The sequence below is a fragment of the Heteronotia binoei genome, chromosome 8 (assembly GCF_032191835.1).
Source record: "Heteronotia binoei isolate CCM8104 ecotype False Entrance Well chromosome 8, APGP_CSIRO_Hbin_v1, whole genome shotgun sequence".
Classification (NCBI taxonomy): Eukaryota; Metazoa; Chordata; class Lepidosauria; order Squamata; family Gekkonidae; genus Heteronotia; species Heteronotia binoei.
The window spans coordinates 26,610,100-26,632,671 of record NC_083230.1 but is presented as its reverse complement, the minus strand read 5'-3'; the positions used below and the strand labels follow the sequence as shown (position 1 = coordinate 26,632,671).

Sequence of the window (22,572 nt, the reverse complement as noted above, 5' to 3'; positions counted from 1 at the left end):
GGACAGAACAAAACTTGGTAACAGGCTCAGGTAGAAAGTAGTAAGTAGAAAGTAGTAAGTAGAAAGTAGCTTGGGATATTTTTCAATACTTAGAATTTGCTCTCATTAAAGAGAAGCTTGGCAACCTCTTCCCTAGGCCATGAGCCCCCAGTCTTGTTGAGCCTGTGGAGACTTCTGAAATGTTGAGAATGGGGAGTGGACACCAGTTTATTGATCAGAATCCAGCTGAGCCCAGACAGCTTGCCCATGGCTAATCCAAGCGGCGTCCCACATTCACTGCCTGGGACTGTTGAAACAACTGCATGATCATCAGACCACCAACCTGATCACAAGATCATGTTTCTTCACCATGGATGACAATCTCTCCTCGTCTTTGGTGACGTCCACAACAACAGGAAATATACCGCTGTGCTTCTTGGCCAGTTGCTCAAGCTGTTCCTTCATGATGGAGGCTGTTGCAGAGCAAGATTCTCAGGTAAAATATTCCGGATCCCTTATCGCACTGCTAAATACTTCTCCAAGCCAGTTTTACTCAACAGATCACGTAATCCCCTCATGTCACAGCTAGCTTTGCATGTGTTCCCCACTAACAAAATATATAAGTCATCTGACCTAACTGAAGTTCAGTATAAACCATAAATAATCAGTAATAACCAACATGCCAGTTGCATGTACCACCTCCTTTCGTGAAAACAACCTGAAATCAATTGAAATGGGTGTATATAGAGATGATAAATCATAAATACATTGACAGCTGCAAAAATATGCACAGCAACAAATTCGGAAAAATACGGAACACTAACAATGCCCGAGAGGTTTAACAACATAGGGAAAATAATCTTGGTGACTGAACTCATGTTGAGTTATTTGACAGGTAAATTTGTAGAACATCAATACATGATAAACAGACTAATTTTGAAGATGCTTTCCCCATATATGCTCTTTAGTACGCTGTCAATTCTATGAAATTTAGTATGACCAGTTGCTTATTTACCCTCTCAACATTTAATAAATTATAATGGGGAGAAAAAGAAATAGGCTAGTTCCAAATCAATACAGTGTTTGAGTAGGCAGGTAGCAATGGGACAGACGTCTGTCAGCTTTCCTACATTCTTAGGAAACAGTTCAAAAATTAACAGTGACATCTCAGTTCTAAAACATCATGACGATCAGCTTAAAAAGCGGAATATTTTCCAAGCAAAAGACAATCCATACAGAATATCTGTATAGCACTAGATTGGATCACATTTATACTTCAAAGTTGAAGACACTTCTATAAGTGGAAAAGGTTGGGAGATTCTCACTGTCTCCTCCATCCCACTAAAAATCCGCACTTTGCCATCAATTGTTCCTGAGGATCTACCAAATCATGGGGGGCTCATCGCCAGCGACTGCTGGGGGGGAGGGTAGACGGGAGACTAAGTTGCTTCTGTGAGTGTCACTTGGCTCACCCAAAATAGTTTCAAAGTCATTATTTCTGCCATATGGGTTACTTTGAGATCCTAGGATTCTCACAAACCTGCTGTTATTTCGACACCGGAGTCTCTTGAGAGATATTCTATCACAGGGCCAGAGACATACCCAGATCCCAGTACCAAGACTTTCTTCTTCCTGTCCATGGCAAGCGACCGAGTGTACTCCCTAGATAAGACAAAATTAAACGGAGAGGAAACTTATTCTCCAGTAAAACCTGTTGATGCGTGAGTAAACATTAAAACAAAGAATACTTGCAAGGTTAGTATGACAGCTATAAGTCTACTCCTGTCCAACGTCGGCCAAGCATTATCAGCCCTCACACTGGCAAAATTAACGCATGGTTTCAGTCTGATATTTCCCATTTCTATTGATACTCTGTTTCCTTACATTTACACTGACTTCAACACAAATTACTATTCACTGTTCGTTTTTTAAAAGGCCTACAAAACTCCTCACTTCAGGGAAATTCAAGCTGAACTTAAGAGGCTGGACTGCCAAGCTTACATATCACCGACATTATACGTTAGCATCAGCACAGATGCCCAGCAACTTTGAACACAGTCCAGGATATTAGGATACCAACATTACTCTATCAATCAGTATATGCTAAGAGAGTGCCAAGGCTCATTCATCCATCTTGCCGGAAGTAACATTCAGCCATCTTAACCACCATTCCAAACAGAATATAAGGCATCAAGGCTTCTCGCGGCTCAACTCTACAACCTGTTTTTCAGTTCTTCAAATAAAAAGGTACATGTGTACAATGAGAGCATCTTCGACACTACCAGTTCTTACACAAATATAGGGATCTTCAGTGGCTTCCAGCAAAGCTTGGATCCTTCTAATGAATATCCATCAATCATATTTCACCCCATTGGGATGTGATTATCTCTCTGCAGATCAAGCAAACTCAAGAAAGTAATGGAACCTAACTAGGGAGCAGACATATACTTCCCAATACACTGTGAAGAAATGCAGTTTTCCTTTGCAGTTTTGAAATGAGCAGAACCGTTCCTCTCAGTTTCAAAGGTTTTTTTTCTTCTTCTGGGCAGAGAACAGGCAGGGAGGAGGAAGTCAGTCAATGTCTTTCCAGCCTCACCTCAGCTACTTCTTAAGAAATGCTAATAGGTCTATCTAGAGGCTATAGGAGTGTCCAGTCTCCCACATTCTCCAAGCAGGAAACAGAGATTTGAATTAAATACTAAAGAGGCTACAGGAAGGAAACTGGAGATCTCCAGGAAAAGCCTCTTTGACCCAGTCTGAACTGGTTAATGGGTGGGGGAATGAGAGGCAATAAAACTCAAGGGAGCAAGAAGGAAGTTCTCTTTTCTTAGAGAGAGAGCAGACAGAGCTTTCAACTAAGGAGACAGCTACTGACCATATGGCTGGCCTAAAGAGCTGGAGGAAGCCACAGGGTTATGGTCATTCTGTAGAGACTTGTAACTTCCTAAGATAAGGAGCCTGTCCTATTTTAACATCTAATACGGTATGTATTAAGAGAGGGGCAGAGGATTTGCATTACTCATTTCTTTGGAATCCCTTGCTCAATCTGGTGCTGTGCTAAAAGTATGCTTGTGAACATTTTCTTTTTAATAAATTCTTTATAACCTTTGATGCTGGTAGTGGTTCTCTGTACCTCCACTATCTCAGACACACTATTTTAAAAGAAGTGCCAAAAGGAAGGAAGGCAGTTGGCAACTGGCTATTCCTCCATGGGCGCATAAGGCAGTAAACTGTCCCTATGGGGACCAGGCACTGGGCAGCAGGAGACATGGAGGCAAATAAAGCTGAGAGTCCTGACCCTTCCAATGGGGAATTCCTGCAAAAGGTCAGGTGGTGGCAGCAGACTACAGGAGAGAGAGAAATGCCTCTCTAGTTGTTACATAAACCTTGGAGGGCAGGGAAGAACAGGGCCTGCAGGCCAGAGCAGACACTTTCCACCACACAAAGTAAATAAATATTTTAATTATCCTTGTAGCCAATAGCATTTTTTAAGGTGACACAAGCTCTCCTTATATTGTGGGTACTGCAAAATAACTTTCAACCTAATCTGATACCAGAAGAGAGTTCCTGTGTACTAAAATACTCAGATATGAATTCTGTACCAGAACAGCACTAATCTATTGTCTGTATGAATTATGAAAAGCAAATATATGGAAATTTAGTCAATTTACACAATTCATTCAACTTTTCCATCACTGAGGGAGGCAGAAAGATATGAGAGGCACTCAACCCCTGCTGCCAGTCTTTACAATTCTGCTCAGCCGTCACAAACATCTAACATTGCACCCATATTGCATTTTAGAAAAGATGCCCAGGATGCTGACTAAGGTGCTAGTACAAGTTTCAGTGGTTTCCATGGCACAGCTATGGAAATGATAACATTCAAAAAGAGCTTGTATCAAAAGCACTCAAAAGCAATCCAAAGCCACACACAGTTGGTCATTTGAAGAGAAACAGCCATTGAATCAGAGCCAACCAGGTTTAAGGCTGGTGAAAAAGGGAAGATGGGGTCCTTTTCAACCTCTGAAAGGGCCATGCCGGGTCTCACAGAATCTTTATGGACAAAATCCATGTGAGACAGGGGCCATGGTAAGAAGGGAAATTGGATGACATTGAGTGAAAAAGCTAGCTGAATCCAACCCATTAACTGTTATGGATAAACCACTGCGGTGCCTTCCCCTGTCCCATACAGCAGAACCAGAGTAGCATCTCCTTCCACAGTTCTTGACAGTGTTCCCTAATAGAAGCCCCTCAAAAGAAGTTATGCCCAAAAGAGGGAACAGAGAGAAAAGAAAAAGGACAGAAAATGATGCTATTTGCTATATACATACTGCATACAGGCCAACTAAAATATTAATGCTTCTCCGGATAAAAACCTTAAGCCCACATTCAACCATAGAGCTAGGGCTGCAAGACCTCCCGATGGCAACTTTCACTACTTCACTGTCACTCCAAGTGGTGGCTGGAGAAAAAAAAAATTAGAAGTCCGCATCACATGCACTGTGATGCCGCTTCTGAAGAAAACCCAAAAGTGATGTTTGAATAGTTTGAGGAATTCCAAGAGCTATTCTACATCACTTCCAGTTTTTCCCAGAAGTAACATCACGGCACGCATGACTCCACTCTCCCATGTCCCCACCTTACAAATTCTCACAAGTTGTCAAACACAACCTGGCAACCCTACATACAACAAAGCTTACATTAACATCATTCCTAAACTCTTGAATGTTGCCAAACAAGAAGGGCTTGAAACAAGAAGGGCCCATTGAACACAGAGAGAAAATATGGACAGGGAAGGATCTCTTGTACTGTTGTTATGATGCTGTTAAACCTACCAAAGTCTGACAAACAGTTTACTTGGGCCTTTCCCAAGTTTAACAATATCCTCACCCTATAAGCTACACTATAGCTGCAGGGCTGAGGTTTAAGGAACTTGGGGCAATCGACCAAATCCAGCAATGACAGTCAGTGCTGCGAAGTTATTGCTTGACCCCAACCATGGTTGCAACAAAAGCCAATGCAACTGGGCAACAAAGGCCTCATGTAAGTGTTCCCTAATCAACCCAGATTTCCACACCCTGTTTGCAGGGGCTGAGTGCTACTATAATTTGGGCATCAAAATACCATTTGTGCTTTTGTTGCCACTGCAAACCCATGTGACTAATCCACATGCCAAACCAAAGGCAAAGCTCAGCTCTAGACCAGAGAAGATAACTGAAACTCACATTTTCTACCCCACAATGGAGGCAACAAGAATCAAGAGCAAGAAGTCTCTGCCGCATCAAGTAATACATCTTAAGAAATTCACAAGCAAAGCTGCTAAAAAAAACTATAATGGGCTTCCAAATAATCCCTCTCAACTTCCCGCCCCCCAACATCTTTTAAAAATTGTGGAAAATATAAAAGGGGTACAAAAACAAGAAAGATGAAAAAATCACCTTGTACTTGGGGGGGCGGGGCTGAGATTTCATTCACAACTCCCGTCAAGTATAGCAATCCATGAAAAAGAAGCCGTTTCTGTGCTAGTTCGGGTGTTGAGTTAGGATTTGGGAGACCTCGGTTTAAATTCCCCCTCAGCCATGAAACTTAGTAACTTTGGCTCAGTCACTAAGGATGGGACGAACCAGTTCACAAAGTAAAGTTTGTCACAAATTTTGGTTGGGTTGTGTTTCGCAAAGTGATGTTTACGGAAGGGCACCCAACATAAACATTCCATGAACTGTAATGCTTTTCATAAAGGTTCGTGGCAGTTCATGGTTGCATACATTTGCAGGCAGACGGTCTCTTCTCTGTTAAAATGTTTGCAACATTCCAAGGCGATGGGGGTGGAATTCTCTAGCCTTCAAAACACCAATAGGAGCCCTCTAAACCTTAACAACCATTGCTGGCTGCCAATAACAGAGTTCCCATTCTGCTCTGGGATCAGAAAGCTATATATTCACTCAGCTCAGTTCAACACCTTTTTGTCTGTTGACTGTTCGCATCATAGTTACAAAAAGATGCAGGGAACTTGTTAAAAGCCAACTAGCAGAGCACATTCATGTATTCCCTCAGACTGTGAACTCCACTTCCCTGCTGAGGTTTGGGTGTTAGCTGGACTCGGGACTTGAAGCCATCCCATCTCTCTGCTCACACCAAACAGAGAGGCTTAGCTATTGGGTGCCATGTCTAAGTGAGGACCCACATTTTATACTCTCCTGATTGTGAACTTCTGTCCCTGATGGGATTTGGATGTTATGTGACCTCAAGGCTCTGATCCACCCTTGGTGCATTCACACGACGCTAAATAATGTGTTTTACATCCGGATTTTTGCTATTCTGTAATGCCCTCTACATGGGGCTGCCCCTGTCACGAACTCAGAAATTGCAGCTGGTGCAGAATGCCGCGGCCTGGCTGTTACTGGGTCTCCCAAAGTGGGGACACATTCAGCCGGGTCTCCGGACCCTGCACTGGCTTCCAGTGATATACCGAGTCCGGTACAAGGTGCTGGTTATCACCTTTAAAGCCCTATATGGCTTGGGACCTGTCTACCTGAAGGACCGTCTTTCCCCGCATGTTCCCCAGAGAGTACTGAGGTCGGGAACACAAAATCTCCTTACTGTCCCTGGGCCGAAAGAAGCCCGCTTGAAATCCACCAGAGAAAGGGCTTTCTCTGTTATGGCCCCTACATGGTGGAATCAGTTGCCGGAAGAGGTGAGGGCCCTGCGGGACCTTGTTCAGTTCCGCAGGGCCTGTAAGACGACCCTCTTCCGGCTAGCCTATACCTAGCTTGAGAACTTAATGCAACTTGCCAGATTTCTTTTATATATATTTCGAATATTTATTAATATTTATGGTTTTATCTGTTTTATCTGCTTTAAATGTTTATTCCCTTATATGTTAAATATTGCTTAATTTTATGCTGGATCTATTGTTGGAAGCTGCCCTGAGCCACCCGTGGGAAGGGCGGGATATAAATTCTAAATAAATAAATAAATAAATAAATATTCTTACGCAGTAAAAATGTGGATGTAAACCACATTATTTAGTGCAGTGACTTGAAGGAGGTTTTATACCCCGCCCTTCACTACCCAAAGGAGTCCCGGAGCAGGTTGCAATCACCTTTCCTTCCTCTCCCCACTACAGGCACCCTTTGATGTACGTGGGGCTGAGAGAGCTTTGAGAGAGCTGTGACTGACCCAAGGTCACCCAGCTGTCTGCACATTGAGGACTGGGAAATCAAACCTGGTTTTCCAGATTAGAGTCCACCACTCTTAATCACTACCCCACACTGGTGGGTGCCTTGGCTGAGTGAGGAGCCATGCTTTATACCCTCCTGATTGTGACTGGATCTCTGAGTGCTGGAGTCTGAGTGTTAGGTGGATTCAGGGCTCTGAGCCACACTGACTCTGTGCTCATACTGAACAGAAGGGCTTAGCTACTGGAGGTCTTGGCTGAGTGAGGAGCCATGTTTTACATCCTTCTGATTGTGAACTTCTCGCCCTGCTGGGATTTGAGAGTTAGGTGGACTCAGGTCTCAGAGGTGGGGAGGCTGTGAGAGTTGTGGACACTAGGCACACTTCCCTTGCTTGTCTGGTGGGCTGGGGTGCCTGTCAAGCTGTTGTGGGGTAACTTTGGGGAGTCCCTCTTGGAAGTCTCTTGTCATATCTGCCTTCCTTCCTTCCAAATCTGCCTTTGGAGAATTGTGGGTGGCCCAGGCAACCCAAAAGATGTTTCTTTTCCTCCACAAAATAGAAGAATTTGCCATGGGTTGTTTCAGCCCTTGGGGGGGGGGGCGGTGCTGTGAGAGTTGTGGGCACTGGGCATGCATCCCTTATTTGTCTGGTAGGGCTGGGGTGTCTGCCAAGCTGTCATGAGGTAACTTTGGGGAGCCCCTGTCAGATGTCTACCTTTCCGTCATTGCATCACTAATTACTATTAATGGAAAACCAATGTCTGGTGAGGCTGAGATGCCTGCCAAGCTGTTGTGGGATAACTCTGGGAAGCCCCTATCAAAAGTCTTGTCATGTCTGCCCTTCTGTCCTTCATAACCTGCCTTTGGAAACTTGTGGGGGGGGGCAGGGACTGCAAGCATAGGGGAGACGCTTGCCTTGCTTCCTGTGTCTGACTAGGGCAGGGTCTAGCCAGGTGAGGTCTCCTTGTGAGTTTGATGCCACTGGCTTGTTCCTGAGCCATTCCACAGACTCATGTAACTGCAGCTGTTTCAGAGAGAGCACTGGGAAGACCTTTTGGGGAAGTCCATAACTGGGACCCCAGAAATATAATCCATTCCCAACTTGGAGACACTAGAAGAATGGGAGGCAGGGTGATGTTCCTTATGTTTGGTCTGTGTAGTTTGCAGGGGGGGGGGTTAGTCTAACTGCAAGATGGCACCTGGAGCAGAGAGAATGCACTCCGTCTGGCTTTTAAATCTTACAAATGCTGAATAATGGGGTAAACTTCGTGCCCTGATTTACTGTTCACCTTGTGATGACAGGGGAAATTTTTGTAAATCCCTAGAGGCTATTCACTGGGTGATACCACCTAACACAGAGGCTGAGAGACAAGAGAGATGCAGACAGGCCTCCAGAGCTCTCGGAATGCTCCAAGCATCAGCCTCAACCTGCGGAGTGATCCGCACACTGACGCTGTGTAGCGGCACCCAACAAAGCAGGTAATAACTTCTCCTTTTGGGGCTTCCTCTGTTTTGGTGCTGGCTGCGGTCAAGGTGTTCCCACAGCAGAAAGGATCCCAGCTGCCTAGAGAACAGGACCATAGTGCTCCCAGTAAGAACAGCACCGACTGTGGGTTGACCTATATGCAGGATGCTGGAGCCAGGTGCCCCAGCTGTGGCTGTGTTTGCATGATTCCTACCATGGTGTCACTCATGGCCAAAACAAAGAGGACTATAGGGGCCCCAGGGTGAGCTCTAGCAGACTTAAAACGGCCAGGGAGTTGGCTTGATGACGTGGCCTCCTATGAGCGGACACGTGTTTCCTTTTCATATGGTGGAAACCCCAGTATTGGATGTGGCCATACACAGTACAGCAGCTGTGTACTGTACAGTAACTGATTCTGCTCCACAATTTTGGTCCTATTGCTACAATTCCTGGGGATGTTTACCATGGACCTTGAGGAGATTTTGGCCCCGCCCAGTGGCCTCTGGGTGCACATCTCTATCCAGATGAGCAGTTTCAGCAATAGTCAGGCCTGGACTGCCTCACCAGGAGACCCTGAGGTGTTTTGAGATTTTGACCAGGAAGAAGCAGAGGACAGAACATCTACACCAGGGGTGTCAAACATGTGGCCCGGGCATCTAATCAGGCCTCCAGAGGGCTCCTATCAGGCCCCTGAGCAACTGGCTGTCATCTGCTTCCTTCTCTCTATCTCTTGCTTCCCTCTGCATAACAGCTTGCTTTGCAAGGCTTGCTCAATTGCAAAACCTATATTTTCTCCATTGGCTGAGGCTCCTAGGAGAGGAAGGGGGGAAGGCAGAGCTTGTTTTTCCAGGCTTTCTCAATCGCACAGCAGAATTACTGAGCCAACCCTCTCTTCGTTCCCCCTCCTGGTCCTCTGGGGAAGGAAGGAGCCAGAGCTTCCTTTGCCCAGTTCCCTAGATCCCATGGGAGAGATGCAAAGAAAGCACCTTTAATACCAACAAGTGCTAACATTTTAAGCATATTTTAAGGGGTTGTTTTTTAAATATATATATATATATTTAATTGTGTTTGTGCCCTTTATAAAGTTTATATCTCTGCTACCTAATCTTAAATAAGTATACACATGGTCTGGCCTGACATGGCCCGGCCCAACATGGCTCGGCTCAACCCAACAAGGCCCGGCACAACAAGGTCTCATTTATGTCAGATCTGGCCCTCATAACAAATGAGTTCAACACCCCTGGTTCTAAATAGTTCACATGTTTTCCTACTGAGAAAGACTGGAGGGCATGAATATAGGAAAAAACGGAGGGGAAACCAGTTGCATCCATAACAAGCCCAACCAAACTCTCTCTCTCCCTCTCTCTTCATCTCTCTGTAGCAAGGCAAAAAGCTCATACCTTCAATGAGACTTCGCTAGTTTTAAAAGTGTTCTTTGTATCTCTCCTGATGGTGGAGACGGGGCAAAGGAAGCTCTGGCTCTTTCCTTCCTTCCCCAGGGGACAAGGAGAGGGAGGAGCCTCAGTCACTGAGGAAGAGAGGCTCGGCTCAGTAGCTCTGCAGTGTGATTGATTGAGCCTGGCAAACATAATCAGCACAGTTGAGCTATAGAGCCAAGCTCCTGCATTGGCTGATGCTCCTCCTCCCCCCTTTGGGAAAAGCCAGGCAATTGGCTCCCCTCCTGTCCCACTCAGACCTGGCCACAGTAATCCATGCAACGGTCACCTCTAGGTTAGACTACTGTAACTCACTCTATGCTGGCCTACCCTTGGGACTGACCCAGAAGCTCCAATAGGTCCAGAATGCAGCAACGTGAGTCCTGATGGGTACACCATGGATGGCACAAATCAACCTGTGCTGCGCCAGCTATACCGGCTTCTGGTTGAGTAACAAGCAGTGTTCCCTCCAAGCTGAGTTAGTGTGAGCTAGCTCACAATTGTTTCGCTTCCAGCTCACACATCTTTGCTCATGAAAAATGACCCTAGAGCAAGCTAATTTCTGCAGTAGCTCACAACTAATGCCAGTAACTCATGAAGCAGAATTTTAGCTCACAAGACTCTACAGCTTAGAGAGAATATTGGTATCAAGTCAGATTCAGGGTGTTGTTATGACCTTTAAGGCCTTGAGTGACCTGGGACTGACATATCTATGGAATCATCTCCTCCACTATGTCCCTGGAAGGGCATTACGCTCTATTGGTCGGCACTTGGTGATCTTATTGTTTATTGTTGTTTATTGATGGTGTTATGGTAGAACAGGTGACAGAATGGAAGTTTCTGGGAATTACCATGAAACAGGATCTAACATGGGGGGCAAATACTTTAGCTCTAGAGAAAAAGGCCCAGCAACGACTATACTACTTAAGACTCTTAAGATCACTACAACTGTCAGGGAGTCTGCTGGTTGCCTTTTATCGTAGTTCCATTGAGAGCATTTTATCTTATTGCCTCTGCGCATGGTTTGGGAGCTGCACGGAAGCAGAGAGAAGGGTGCTCCAAAGAGTGACGAGAAGAGCACAAAAGATTTGTGGATGTTCTCTCCCCTCATTGGTGGATCTGTATAATATGGCATGTAAAAGGAAGATACAAATGATCCTAAGGGACCATACACATCTGGGCCATTTGCTTTTTGAGATCTTACCGTCAGGTAGATGATATAGAGTGTTGAAGGCTAGGACAAACAGATTTAAGGACAGTTTCTATCCAAGTGCTGTGGTTAGGTTAAATGCAGGGTTATGAAGGATTATCTGTTTTAGATGTATTTAATGGTTTAAATGGTTTTAATGGTTTTATGAATGTTTAATGGTTTTATGAATGTTTATTTAATGGTTTAAATGGTTTTAATGGTTTTATGAATGTTTATCCGTTTTAGATGTATTTAAATGGTTTTAATGGTTTAAATGGTTTAATGGTTTCAGATGTATTTAAATGGTTTATGAATATGTGTGTTTGATGTGTTGGTATGTTTGTGGAAGAGCACCTCATTTCGTTGCTCTCTTTTTGTTGAGAACAATGACAATAAATTCATCTATCTATCTATCTTTGGCCCTAAAGAGGTCCGGCTGTCCTCCACAAAGGTCCTGGCCTCATGGAACGCTCTGCCAGAAGACATTGAGGCCCTGCAAGATTTTTTACAGTTTTGCAGGGCCTGTAAGGCAGAGATGTTCCGCCAGGCTTTTGCTTAAAGACAGCAATGGTTGCCAAGCTGGTACCTCCCACCTCCATCCCCCTTTTTAGGGGTCCCCCCACCCCAATGAAGCATTTGGAAATCTGGACTTGCAGCACTTGAATGACACACCATCGGGATTTGTATTCTGTTTTAGTTGAATTGGTTTTATTGGTTAAACAAATGTATTTTTATCTATTGTTGTACATCACCTAGAGCCCAGCACTAGCCAGAATGGGGAGATCCATCAAACTGAACAAATAACAATAATAATATACACTTTTGAACCTGACATTTCCTCCCAAACCACTTTCCTAGCTTGTCCTTAGTCCTGTTGGGTTTGCATTGTTGGGTTCTGCTGGTCACATTGCCCTGGTTCCGCCAGTCTTGTAAAAATGTGCCCCAACCTTCAGTTTCTACTGCAGAAATTCCTTGAAACTCTGATTCTGTTCTGTAGGGCTTCTATTGCCCTTGTTTTGGGGGTGGGGGGGGGTTGCTGGTTTTAGTTTTTTTCTTTTGGAAATAATGGAGGACGGGGGCACCTTCTTTAGGGAGTTATAGCTCAGAGCCCCAAAGTCCAATCTACACATAACTTGGAGGTCATGTAGAGGAGCATTAGGGGGAGTTCCCCTGAGTGTTCAATGTCTCTAGCTTGCACAAGGTCTGTTCTATACATTCCTGAACCTGTGCCTGTCATTTCCCCAGAAACCACTTTCCTGGGGGCACATACTTTGGAAAGGAAAGGAAAGGTCCCCTGTGCAAGCAACAGTAGTTTCCGACTCTGGGGTGACGTTGCTTTCACAACGTTTTCACGGCAGACTATTTTCGAGGTGGTTTGCCATTGCCTTCCCTAGTCTCTAAAGAGCCCCATGGCGCAGAGTGTTAAAGCTGCAGTCCTCCAGTCCTAAGCTGTGCTCACGACCTGAGTTTGATCCCCAGCATAAGCCGAATTCAGGTAGCCGGCTCGAGGTTGACTCAGCCTTCTATCCTTCCGAGGTCAGTAAAATGAGTACCCAGCTTGCTGGGGGGAAAGTGTAGAAGACTGGGGAAGGCAATGGCAAACCACCCCATAAAAAGCCTGCCGTGAAAACGTTGTGACAGCAACGTCACCCCAGAGTCGGAAACGACTGGTGCTTGCACAGGGGACCTTTCCTTTTCCTTTCCTCCCCAGTCATCTATACTTTCCCCCCAGCAAGCTGGGTGCTCATTTTACCGACCTCGTAAGGATGGAAGGCTGAGTAAACCTGGAGCCGGCTACCTGAAAACCCAGCTTCCACTGGGGATCGAACTCAGGTCATGAGCAGAGCTTAGGACTGCAGTACTGCAGCTTTAACACTCTGCACCATGGGGCTCTACACATACTTTGGGGGGGGGGGGCTTAACTCAGACCCCATAAATCCAATCTTTGCCAAACTTGGAGGACAGGTAGAGAAGAGTCATACAGAGATCCTCTGTGGGTTTGGTGTCTCTAGAATGCCAGATGGCCATTCTACTCCATCACAAAACTCACAAATCAAACCATTTTACCTAACATCAAAGCATCTGTGACAGTCCATGGTTCGTGAACCACATGTGCCATGAACCACAAACTGAACCTCATTTTTCCAGTTTGTGCCCATCCCTACCAGTCCTTCTCTCTTGGCCTACCTTATCTCCCAGGGTTGTTCCATCTCCCTGAGCAGTTTGGTGAAAGGCGTGATAAAAATGTGAGCATGTGAGAGAGATGTTGGAGGAAAGTAGGTAGGAACTCATGAGTGCTGAAGACTCTCTAAGAAACCAGGTTTTCTCAGGAGTCTACAAAATACCCTGCTCCTGTGGTGCAATCTATGTTGGCACTACCCAACGCAGTATCAACACCCACCTCACCGAACACAAGAGACACTGTCGTTTGTTTCAGCCAGAAAAATCAGCTGTCGCTGAACATGCACTTCAAGAAGGAGATCACGTCATCCACTTTGAAAGAACTGAAGTCCTTTCTACGGTCTCACATTATCACACCCGCCTGAACAGAGAAGCTATTGAGATTTACAAACACCAGCACAACTTTAACAGAAAGGAAGAAGAAGGCATTTCCATCCACCGTTCTTGGTATCCAGCTCTGCAAAACACCCTACAGACTACAAATTGCAGAAGGTCACAGAACAACCAGCACATTCCAGAGAACAATCAGCACAATCAACAACCATCTTCCTTATCTTCACACCCCTTCCAACCCTCCCAGCAATCAACACAGAACAATGGTCACATTCCACAGCCAGTTTCCTTATCACCACCTTTCCAGGAAGCCCCACCAAACAATGGGTACATTCACAAACCAATTGCCCTCTCACCACACCCCCTCCAGCCTAGAAATAGCAGCTCTCCAGCAGCCCTGGCCTCACTCAATGCACAGCAGCCAAGAAGGTCAGAGCGCCTGCTCCGGCTGCAACGCCACTGAGGATGTTCTCCGCAGCTGAGAACGAAACATCTGAAGGAAAACTTTCTCCAGTAGAACACGGCACTTGAGCCCGAAAGATTCTACAAACCCTAATGATGATGCCAGCCGTGAAAACCTGAAATCTTTGATAACACTTTAACACATTTGTGGGAAGGGTTTCCCCCACTATCCAGATGACCAGTGGTGGAAAGGAGCCCACAAAAGGGGGGGGAATCCCCACCTAGACCAGGGTCCTGGCAACTCTATCAGAATTTGTGACTAGATGGCCTTTGGAACTAATGGCATTCTTTCTGGGTGCAGGAGATGCCCCCAAAAGCAGGGAGCCACTAACTACAGAAGAATTACTCTCTGCTCAGAACAGTAAATAACTGTCTACATTCATCCCTCTTATGTTAGCCCAATGACACACATGAGGCAACAGTAACAGTTGCCACTCCACAAAAATGACCACGTTTATAAAACAAAAAGTTTGTAAAAATCCACCACCATTAAAATACATATATAGATGCAAGAAGGCAAAGCTACATTTAAAACTCAAATCTGAGAAGCTTTTTTTTAAATAAGAAATCTATGGATTACCTGCTTTCCCTCAGTTTCTGGATATACTTATACTTATCAGTCAATGAACCATTGGACGTAATCACTGCCTATAAAGTATATGAAACATATCATTATTTTCCTTGCAGCTGGCCTTTGCAAGCTGAAGTCAAGAAAAACGGAGGAAATTCCTTAACAAGACTTACATCTCTAACAACCGGTGAGTAATTCTGGCTCTTGAAGGGCTCAGAGGCATCAGATAACAGCTGTGGAGATCAAGGATGTCAGTCAGACCACTTACTTTAATACATCAGAGAGATAATTATTTTTCTTCTTCTGGGCAGAGAACAGGCAGGGAGGAGGAAGTCAGTCAATGTCTTTCCAGCCTCACCTCAGCTACTGCTTAAGAAATGCTAATAGGTCTATCTAGAGACTATAGGAGTGTCCAGTCTCCCACATTCTCCAAGCAGGGAACAGAGATTTGAATTAAATACTAGAGAGGCTTCAGGAAGGAAACTGGAGATCTCCAGGAAAAGCCTCTTTGACCCAGCCTGAACTGGTTAATGGTGGGGGAATGAGAGGCAATAAAACTCAAGGGAGCAAAAAGGAAATTCTCTTTTCTTAGGGTGCTGAGTACAGGAGAGCGCAGACAGCTTTCAACTGAGGAGACAGCTACTGACCACATGGCTGGCCTAAAGAGCTGGAGGAAACCGCAGGGTAATGGTTGCTCTGTAGAGACTTGTAACTTCCTAAGATAAGGAGCCTGTCCTGTTTTAACATCTAATACAGCATGTATTAAGAGAGGGGCAGAGGATTTGCATTTTACTCATTTCTTTGGAATCCCTTGCTCAATCTGGTGCTGTGCTAAAAGTATGCTTGTGAACATTTTCTTTTTAATAAATTCTTTATAACCTTTGATGCTGGTAGTGGTTCTCTGTACCTCCACTATCTCAGACACACTATTTTAAAAGAAGTGCCAAAAGGAAGGAAGGCAGTTGGCAACTGGCTATTCCTCCATGGGCGCATAAGGCAGTAAACTGTCCCTATGGGGACCAGGCACTGGGCAGCAGGAGACATGGAGGCAAATAAAGCTGAGAGTCCTGACCCTCCCAATGGGGAATTCCCGCAAAAGGTCAGGTGGTGGCGGCAGACTACAGGAGAGAGATAAATGCCTCTCTAGTTGTTACATAAACCTTGGAGGGCAGGGAAGAACAGGGCCTGCAGGCCAGAGCAGACACTTTCCATCACACAAAGTAAAGAAATATTTTAATTATCCTTGTAGCCAACAGCATTTTTTAAGGTGACACAAGCTCTCCTTATATTGCGGGTACTGCAAAATAACTTTCAACCTAATCTGATACCAGAAGAGAGTTCCCGTGTACTAAAATACTCAGATACAAATCCAGTCAGACCACTTACTTTAATACATCAGAGAGATAATTATTTTTCGCAGGCAATAGCCTTGGAAGACTCAGTTTCTTTAAAGGCAGGGGGTCTGCCTAAGCGAAAACTCAAAGTAAAATGCAGACTGGCTATGTTCCGAGGTCTAATTCCTTGAAAAATTCAAACAAAGTAGGAGTCAAGTAGCTTACGTTCTGAATAAAACGCGGTTGGTCTTAAAGGTGCTACTTGACTCCTACTTTGTTCTGCTGCTTCAGACCAACACGGCTGCCTACCTGGATCTATCTCCTTGAAAAATTGAAATTCTCCTGATACTCAGTTAATTCTTCTCCTTGGATATTTTTTTTTCTTTTAGCGCTATTCATGTGCATCCTGGCGTACACTCACAGCAGAATGAGGTAGCGGAATGGTCTGTATGCAACTTCCTACTGCAGGAGGGATGTTCCATTTTTTCAAAACTCTCCCGTGTGGAAAAACTTTCTGCAAGAAAAGGACTAGCACGCAAGATAGGAAGATTCTAACCAGGTTTTCTTATTCTAGTTTTCTGCTTGCAGGGAGTGATTTAAAACGCAGAGAAGAGCATTCAAAACTATGGTCCCACACCTAAAGCCTACAGTAGTTCAACCCGCTCTACCCACTTACATATAGACTGATCAGACCTTCCATCATTTAGCGAGATCCAAAAAAGTGTAACAGGCCTTGGTGACTAAGCTCTATCTATAGATTTCTCAGAGGGCTGAACATGGGAAGTCAGAATCAGCTTACTCAAGAAACACATTCCTGAAATAAACAGAAATATGATCTTGTATCATCCAGACTCTGCCCCAGACCATCTGATCAGGGCGTTGGAAGATGTGGCTGGCTGGTTACAACTAAGCCGGCTGAAGTTCAATCCAACTAAGACGGAGGTCCTGCACCTGAGTCGAGGGGTGCCATGACCGGGCATCCAACTCCCCAGCCTGGATGGGGCACCTCTTGTGCCAGCCCAGAAGGTGAGGAGTTTGGGTGTGATGCTGGACGCCACCCTTTCCATGGAGGCCCAGATCACAGCAGTTTCGCGATCTGCCTTTTACCATCTTCAACAGGTCAAACAGCTAGCACCCTATCTGCCCCCCCCCTCAGACTTCGCTACAGTGATCCATGCAATGGTCACTTCCAGGCTGGACTACTGTAACTCACTTTATGCAGGCTTGCCCTTGCGTCTGATCCGGAAACTCCAGCTGGTGCAGAATGCGGCAGCACGATTGTTGACTGAACTGCCTGTACAGGCAGGCAGTCGGCCGATGCTGTGCAATTTGCACTGGCTACCAATCCACCAACATACCTATGGGACCGCCTCTCCCCGTATGAGCCCTGGAGATTGCTACGATCAGCAAATCAACATCTTCTGATCATCCCTGGCCCAAAGGACGTCTGGCTTGCATCGACTAGGGCCAGGGTCTTTTTGGCTCTGGCCCTGATCTGGTGGAATCAGTTCCCTATGGAGATTCGGGCCCCACCAGATTTACTACTATTCCGTAGGGCCTGCAAAATGGAGCTATTCCTCCGGGCTTTTGGTTGAGGCAAGTGGGTGTCCTCGCCTTACTGTTTACATCATCTAACAGACCTCCCTGCTCTGACCAACTATTCAGATGGCTAGATATCCGGCCTATAGGTATGACATCTATGACACTCATGATATTTACATTTTAAATCTATAAAATGCGTTGTACCATCCATGCTGCATATTTTGATTGTTTATTGATTTTTTAATGGTTTTATTGTTGGATTTTTACTGTTTTATTGTGTTTGTGATCCGCCTTGAGCCCATTGTGGGGAAGGGCAGATTATAAATCTACTAAAATAAATAATTAATAAATAAATAACTGCTAGGATAATAGCACCACTGGGTTCAAAAAGCAAAGCGATTAGTAAAGTTGTCGAGATTAACAAAGTCTGTAAGGCTGAAGAATAAATAAATGCCTAGATTCCTCTCCCCTCCCCCCGCAAGTGCTGGAAACCTTTCCTCAACTATTATTATCAGCCTCTGGAATTATTTATTTATGTTCAACTAAAAGTCCAGCAGCTGAAAGCCTGGCAACTTGATTACTGATTTAAAAAAAAAAAAAGCTTTTTTTAAAATTTATATATATATATATATATTTCTCCATAAAAAATTATCCTATAAATATAAACTGCAAGTCATCTTGCCAACGACTTGCCTACCCTCCCATTGGCTAAGCTGCATGTTGCTCAGTCTCCATGGAGGGAAAAAAAAATTCTTCAATCCCAGAACAGAGGAGGACTGGGCCAGTGGGGAAGCGGGGGGTGGGGGGGTGGGAGGGCAATCAGTGTGCATGGAACATACAACTAAGCAAACAAGAAGTAAGGTTGGATCATGCACATGCCAACACACCCCCACACTCCTCTGCCCTCCCCCACTTCCCCTTAGGCAACGCGGGTGGCGGGCAAGCAGACAGGCCAGATTCCCTCACCAGGGACCCTCAGAGCCACTGGCACATTCTGAAACCCACCTTCCAGTGGCACTCTGAATCCCACCTTCCTCTATCTCCCACCCTCCTTTCCCTGGTTCCCGTCTGCCTCACCTGCCAGTCCTGTGAGGTGAGCCGGGCCAGCAGCACTGAGTGAGCTGTCCCTCTCTGCTTCACCACTTCTGGGCCCTGAGCAAACAGGAGGGACAGGCTCTGCCCATGGGGAGGGCTGCTGCTGGCAAGGGGAAGGACTAGAAGGCCATTAGCTTGGAGGCTGGCTGGGCCAGTGTAGCCCCATGCCTGGTGACTGGGCGACTAAGCTGCAAAAGAAGGAGAGAAGAAGGTTCCCGAGCCCAGGGCTGGAGGGGAGAGGTAAGCTGGAGGCTTTCCCACCAGGGAAGACACTTCACCATCCCCTCAGTCAGTGCAGCCTGCTGGGAAGGAGACTCCCCAGATCAAGCAAAGTAGAAACAGATTAAGTGGTGGCACAGTTTCCCCAGACCAAGCAGCAGGAGCAGCTGAAGACCCCGCCAGAGGCTGTCTCCAACCAGGCTGTGCACTTCCTCCCTTGGCATTCACTCACTCCCCCCACCTTCTCAATTAAATAACAGGTTGGAGGTTGGTGGGAAGACAGCAAGGGTGGGGGGAGTGAATGCCAAGAGTTGGGAAGACAGCAAGGGTGGGGGGGAGTGAATGCCAAGGGTTGGGAAGACAGCAAGGGTGGGAGGAGTAGTGCACTGCCAAGGTGCACAGGTAGTTGAGAGGAAGGGGGAAGAAACTTGAGATAAAGGGGACTGCTTCCTTCCTTCTTCCTCTTTCTCTATCAGTCTTCCATCTCTTTCTCCCCTTTCCCTTATCTGTCAGTCTGTTCCATCTCTTTTGTCCCCCATTCCTTCTCTGTCATTCTACTCCCCTTCTCTGATAACCTGCCCCCCTTTCCCCCATTTCCTTCCCAATAGCTGCCTTCTAAACATCCCTTGCCTCCCTCTATCTTTCACTTCCCTCCCCCAGGCCCCCTGGCCAAGGCCAGGTCATTCTAGAGCTCACTGTGTTTTTCCTCACAACAGACCTTATTCCTAATGTTTTAAATAATTACATACTCAAATAAATAAGTCCATTGAAGTCAACGGGCTCAGAAGAGTGTTCACTCTACTTAGGATTGCACTGAAAATTGCTGCCAGGAGGGCATCCAGTACTTCAGGTTCAGTCAGAGACCAGAAGGTAAAGCAGCCAATTCAGAATAAGGGGAGAAACCAAAACAAATTCTATCAGCAATTTCTCTAGCAGAATAAAGTACCCAGATGTTCTCAAACACATTTATTGAAATATTTATACTTTGCCCTTTCCTTTGTGGCTTAAGGCAGTCTATAAATCCAAATCCACATCAAAGTATAATAAAACTTCGACTAACCCCCCCCAATGCCCACACCTCGTTAAATGCCCTAGTAAATAAAGTGGCCTGGCAGCACCTCCTAAAACCATCTCGAGACAGTGTCCCTGTAGTGTCTTGTGCTTGATTAAAGCACCGCGCGGCCATGTAGCAATGGAGACCAGGGGAGAGCCGGTTTGGTGTAGTGGTTAAGTGTGCAGACTCTTATCTGGGAGAACCGGGTTTGATTCCCCACTCCTCCACTTGCACCTGCTAGCATGGCCTTGGGTCAGCCATAGCTCTGGCAGAGGTTGTCCTTGAAAGGGCAGCTGCTGTGAGAGCCCTCTCCAGCCCCACCCACCTCACAGGGTGTCTGTTGTGGGGGAGGAAGGTAAAGGAGATTGTGAGCCGCTCTGAGACTCTTCGGAGTGGAGGGCGGGATATAAATCCAATATCTTCTTCTTCATCTTCTTCCCTTGGTCACCCTGCACAGCGCGGGAAAAGACTCCGCCTACCAAGATCAGTGGCGGGAAGTTTGACTGGCCAGGATTGGACTGGCCAGCTAGAGGGCTGTTCCGGGTCTAATGTATATAAAACGGGTCCCGGCCCGCGTTGCCCCTCTCTGTGATGTACCATCCATTAAAGCATGTTGCCTTCAGCACGTCTCGTCTCTGAGTACATTACAGTCCCCCACTTCCCTAGGGAGCCCACTCCATAGCCTTAGGGCTATGGCTTCAAAAGCACTGGAAGTCCCCCACTTCCCCAGGTGGCCCACCTTAAGCAGGGGAAAGGCCAATGCATGGCATCTCAAGGACCACCATTGCCACACAGAGACATGCCAAATAAACTGCCATTCATAGACTAGCAGAGGACCCTACTGTGAGGAGACAAGTCCATTTTTCTAAGGTTGTTAATGCCAATCCGGGTGGGTCTAGGATAGGGTTGATAACCTCCAAGAGGGGCCTGGAGATCTCCCAGAATTACAACTGGTCTCCAGACCACAGAGATCAGCTTCCTTGGGGGGAGTGGCTGCTGGAACTGAAGACTGTATGACATCATATTCTGCTGAGATGCCTCCCCAAACCTTGCCTTCCCTGGGCTCCACCCCCAAATTTCCAGAAATTTCCCTACCCAGAATTGGCAACCCAGGGCAGCATTGGCACCACAACAGAAGCTTGAGGTTGCTGGCTTTTCAAACCCTGCCCACCCTCCCTGTACTGGTCATTCAACAGAACACAGTTTTACTGGTCTGATAATTAAAATGTTAGCTGGCTGCCTACATTATTCAGCTGTCCATGGGTTACATCTCCAGATTAGTATACATAACCACTCCATTTTTGGTCACTCCTTTCCCCTCCAGAGTTTGTTTCATTCATTCACTTATACCCTGCCTTTTCTTCCCAATGGGATCCCAAAGCAGCTTACATAATTTTCCTATCCTCCATTTTATCCATACAACAACTCTGTGAGGTAAATTAGGCAAAGGGAGTGTGACTGGTCTAAGGTCACCCAACAAGCTTCCATGGCACAAGTGAGGATTTGAACTTGGGTCTTCCAGATACTAGTCCAACACTGTTAACCACTATACCACATACAACACAGGCTTTCACAGGGGCTAAAAAACCCTTCTGAGGTACTAGAAGGACACAGGGATGGATCACACTGGAAGCCATATCTTGTCCAGGGCCCCTAGTTACCCAACTTTCAGCCAATGCCAGCAATAATTATTAGCACTAACATGTCACAAAAGCTCATACCCTGCCATAAATGTTGTTACTCTTCAAGATGCTACCGGACTCTTGCTCTTTTCTATTTCCATCACTAAACCTTCAAAAATACATTTGTCAGCAGATGTCTAGCAGCTACAAATGAGCAAGAAATTGTTCGAAGTTTTTATTTACATGTAGACTAGACAGATTTAATAACTCCGAGCTACACAGGCAAATAATGAGAAGTAAGAAAGATAACTCTAGTCCAATGTCTCCCTTTCCATAATAAACAGTCCACATCAGAAAAAGACTGGAGTGATGCCATTTGTGGTCATTCGGACTGCTTTAAAATCTCATTTAACTGATACATCAACTTGGCTCCAGTGGTGTCTTGGACCCTCTCAGAATTACAATGGATCTCAACTACAGAGATCAGTCCCCCTGAAGAAAATGACTGCTTTGGAGGGTAGACTATAGTGCTATATCCTGATGAGGCCCTCCCCTCCTCAAACCCCACCAGCCTCAGGCTCCACCCCCCCAAAACCTCCAGAATATTCCCAAACCAAAGCTGGCAACCCTAGCTTGGCCCTTTGGTAAAGTTTGTGAGGGAAAGGGTTTTTGTCCTCAAGGGGGAGCCATAGAATTTTGCTAAGGAAAAAAGATAAAGAGAAAAATGGAGGTGAATGGAAGATGAAAGCTGTTTGAAGCTTGCTCTGTGCATTGCCTGGTAAGAAGCCTAGCAGAATATTCTCTTCAGCTAAACAATCTTTGCTTTGGCACTCCTGTTTCCCTTGCACAGTAGAGTGCTTGCTGCTTAACAGCCATTAGCACCCTTGGAAAACCCTTTATTTCTCCTTCAAAGAA

At 45.7% G+C, this 22,572-nt stretch overlaps 1 protein-coding gene across 3 annotated transcripts in view; it reads right to left on the bottom strand.

Moving 5' to 3' along the window:
• Positions 1 to 22,572, bottom strand: part of AASS (aminoadipate-semialdehyde synthase) — a 65,614-nt gene that overhangs the window by 14,162 nt on the left and 28,880 nt on the right. For all 3 annotated transcript variants that reach the window (XM_060244825.1, XM_060244824.1, XM_060244823.1), the window contains exons 11-14: positions 14,965 to 15,024; positions 14,801 to 14,868; positions 1,520 to 1,641; positions 323 to 452 (exon numbers count right to left, since the gene is read on the bottom strand). In XM_060244825.1, the coding sequence (XP_060100808.1) occupies positions 323 to 452; positions 1,520 to 1,641; positions 14,801 to 14,868; positions 14,965 to 15,024 (380 nt within the window). The remainder of the gene's footprint in view (positions 1 to 322; positions 453 to 1,519; positions 1,642 to 14,800; positions 14,869 to 14,964; positions 15,025 to 22,572) is intronic.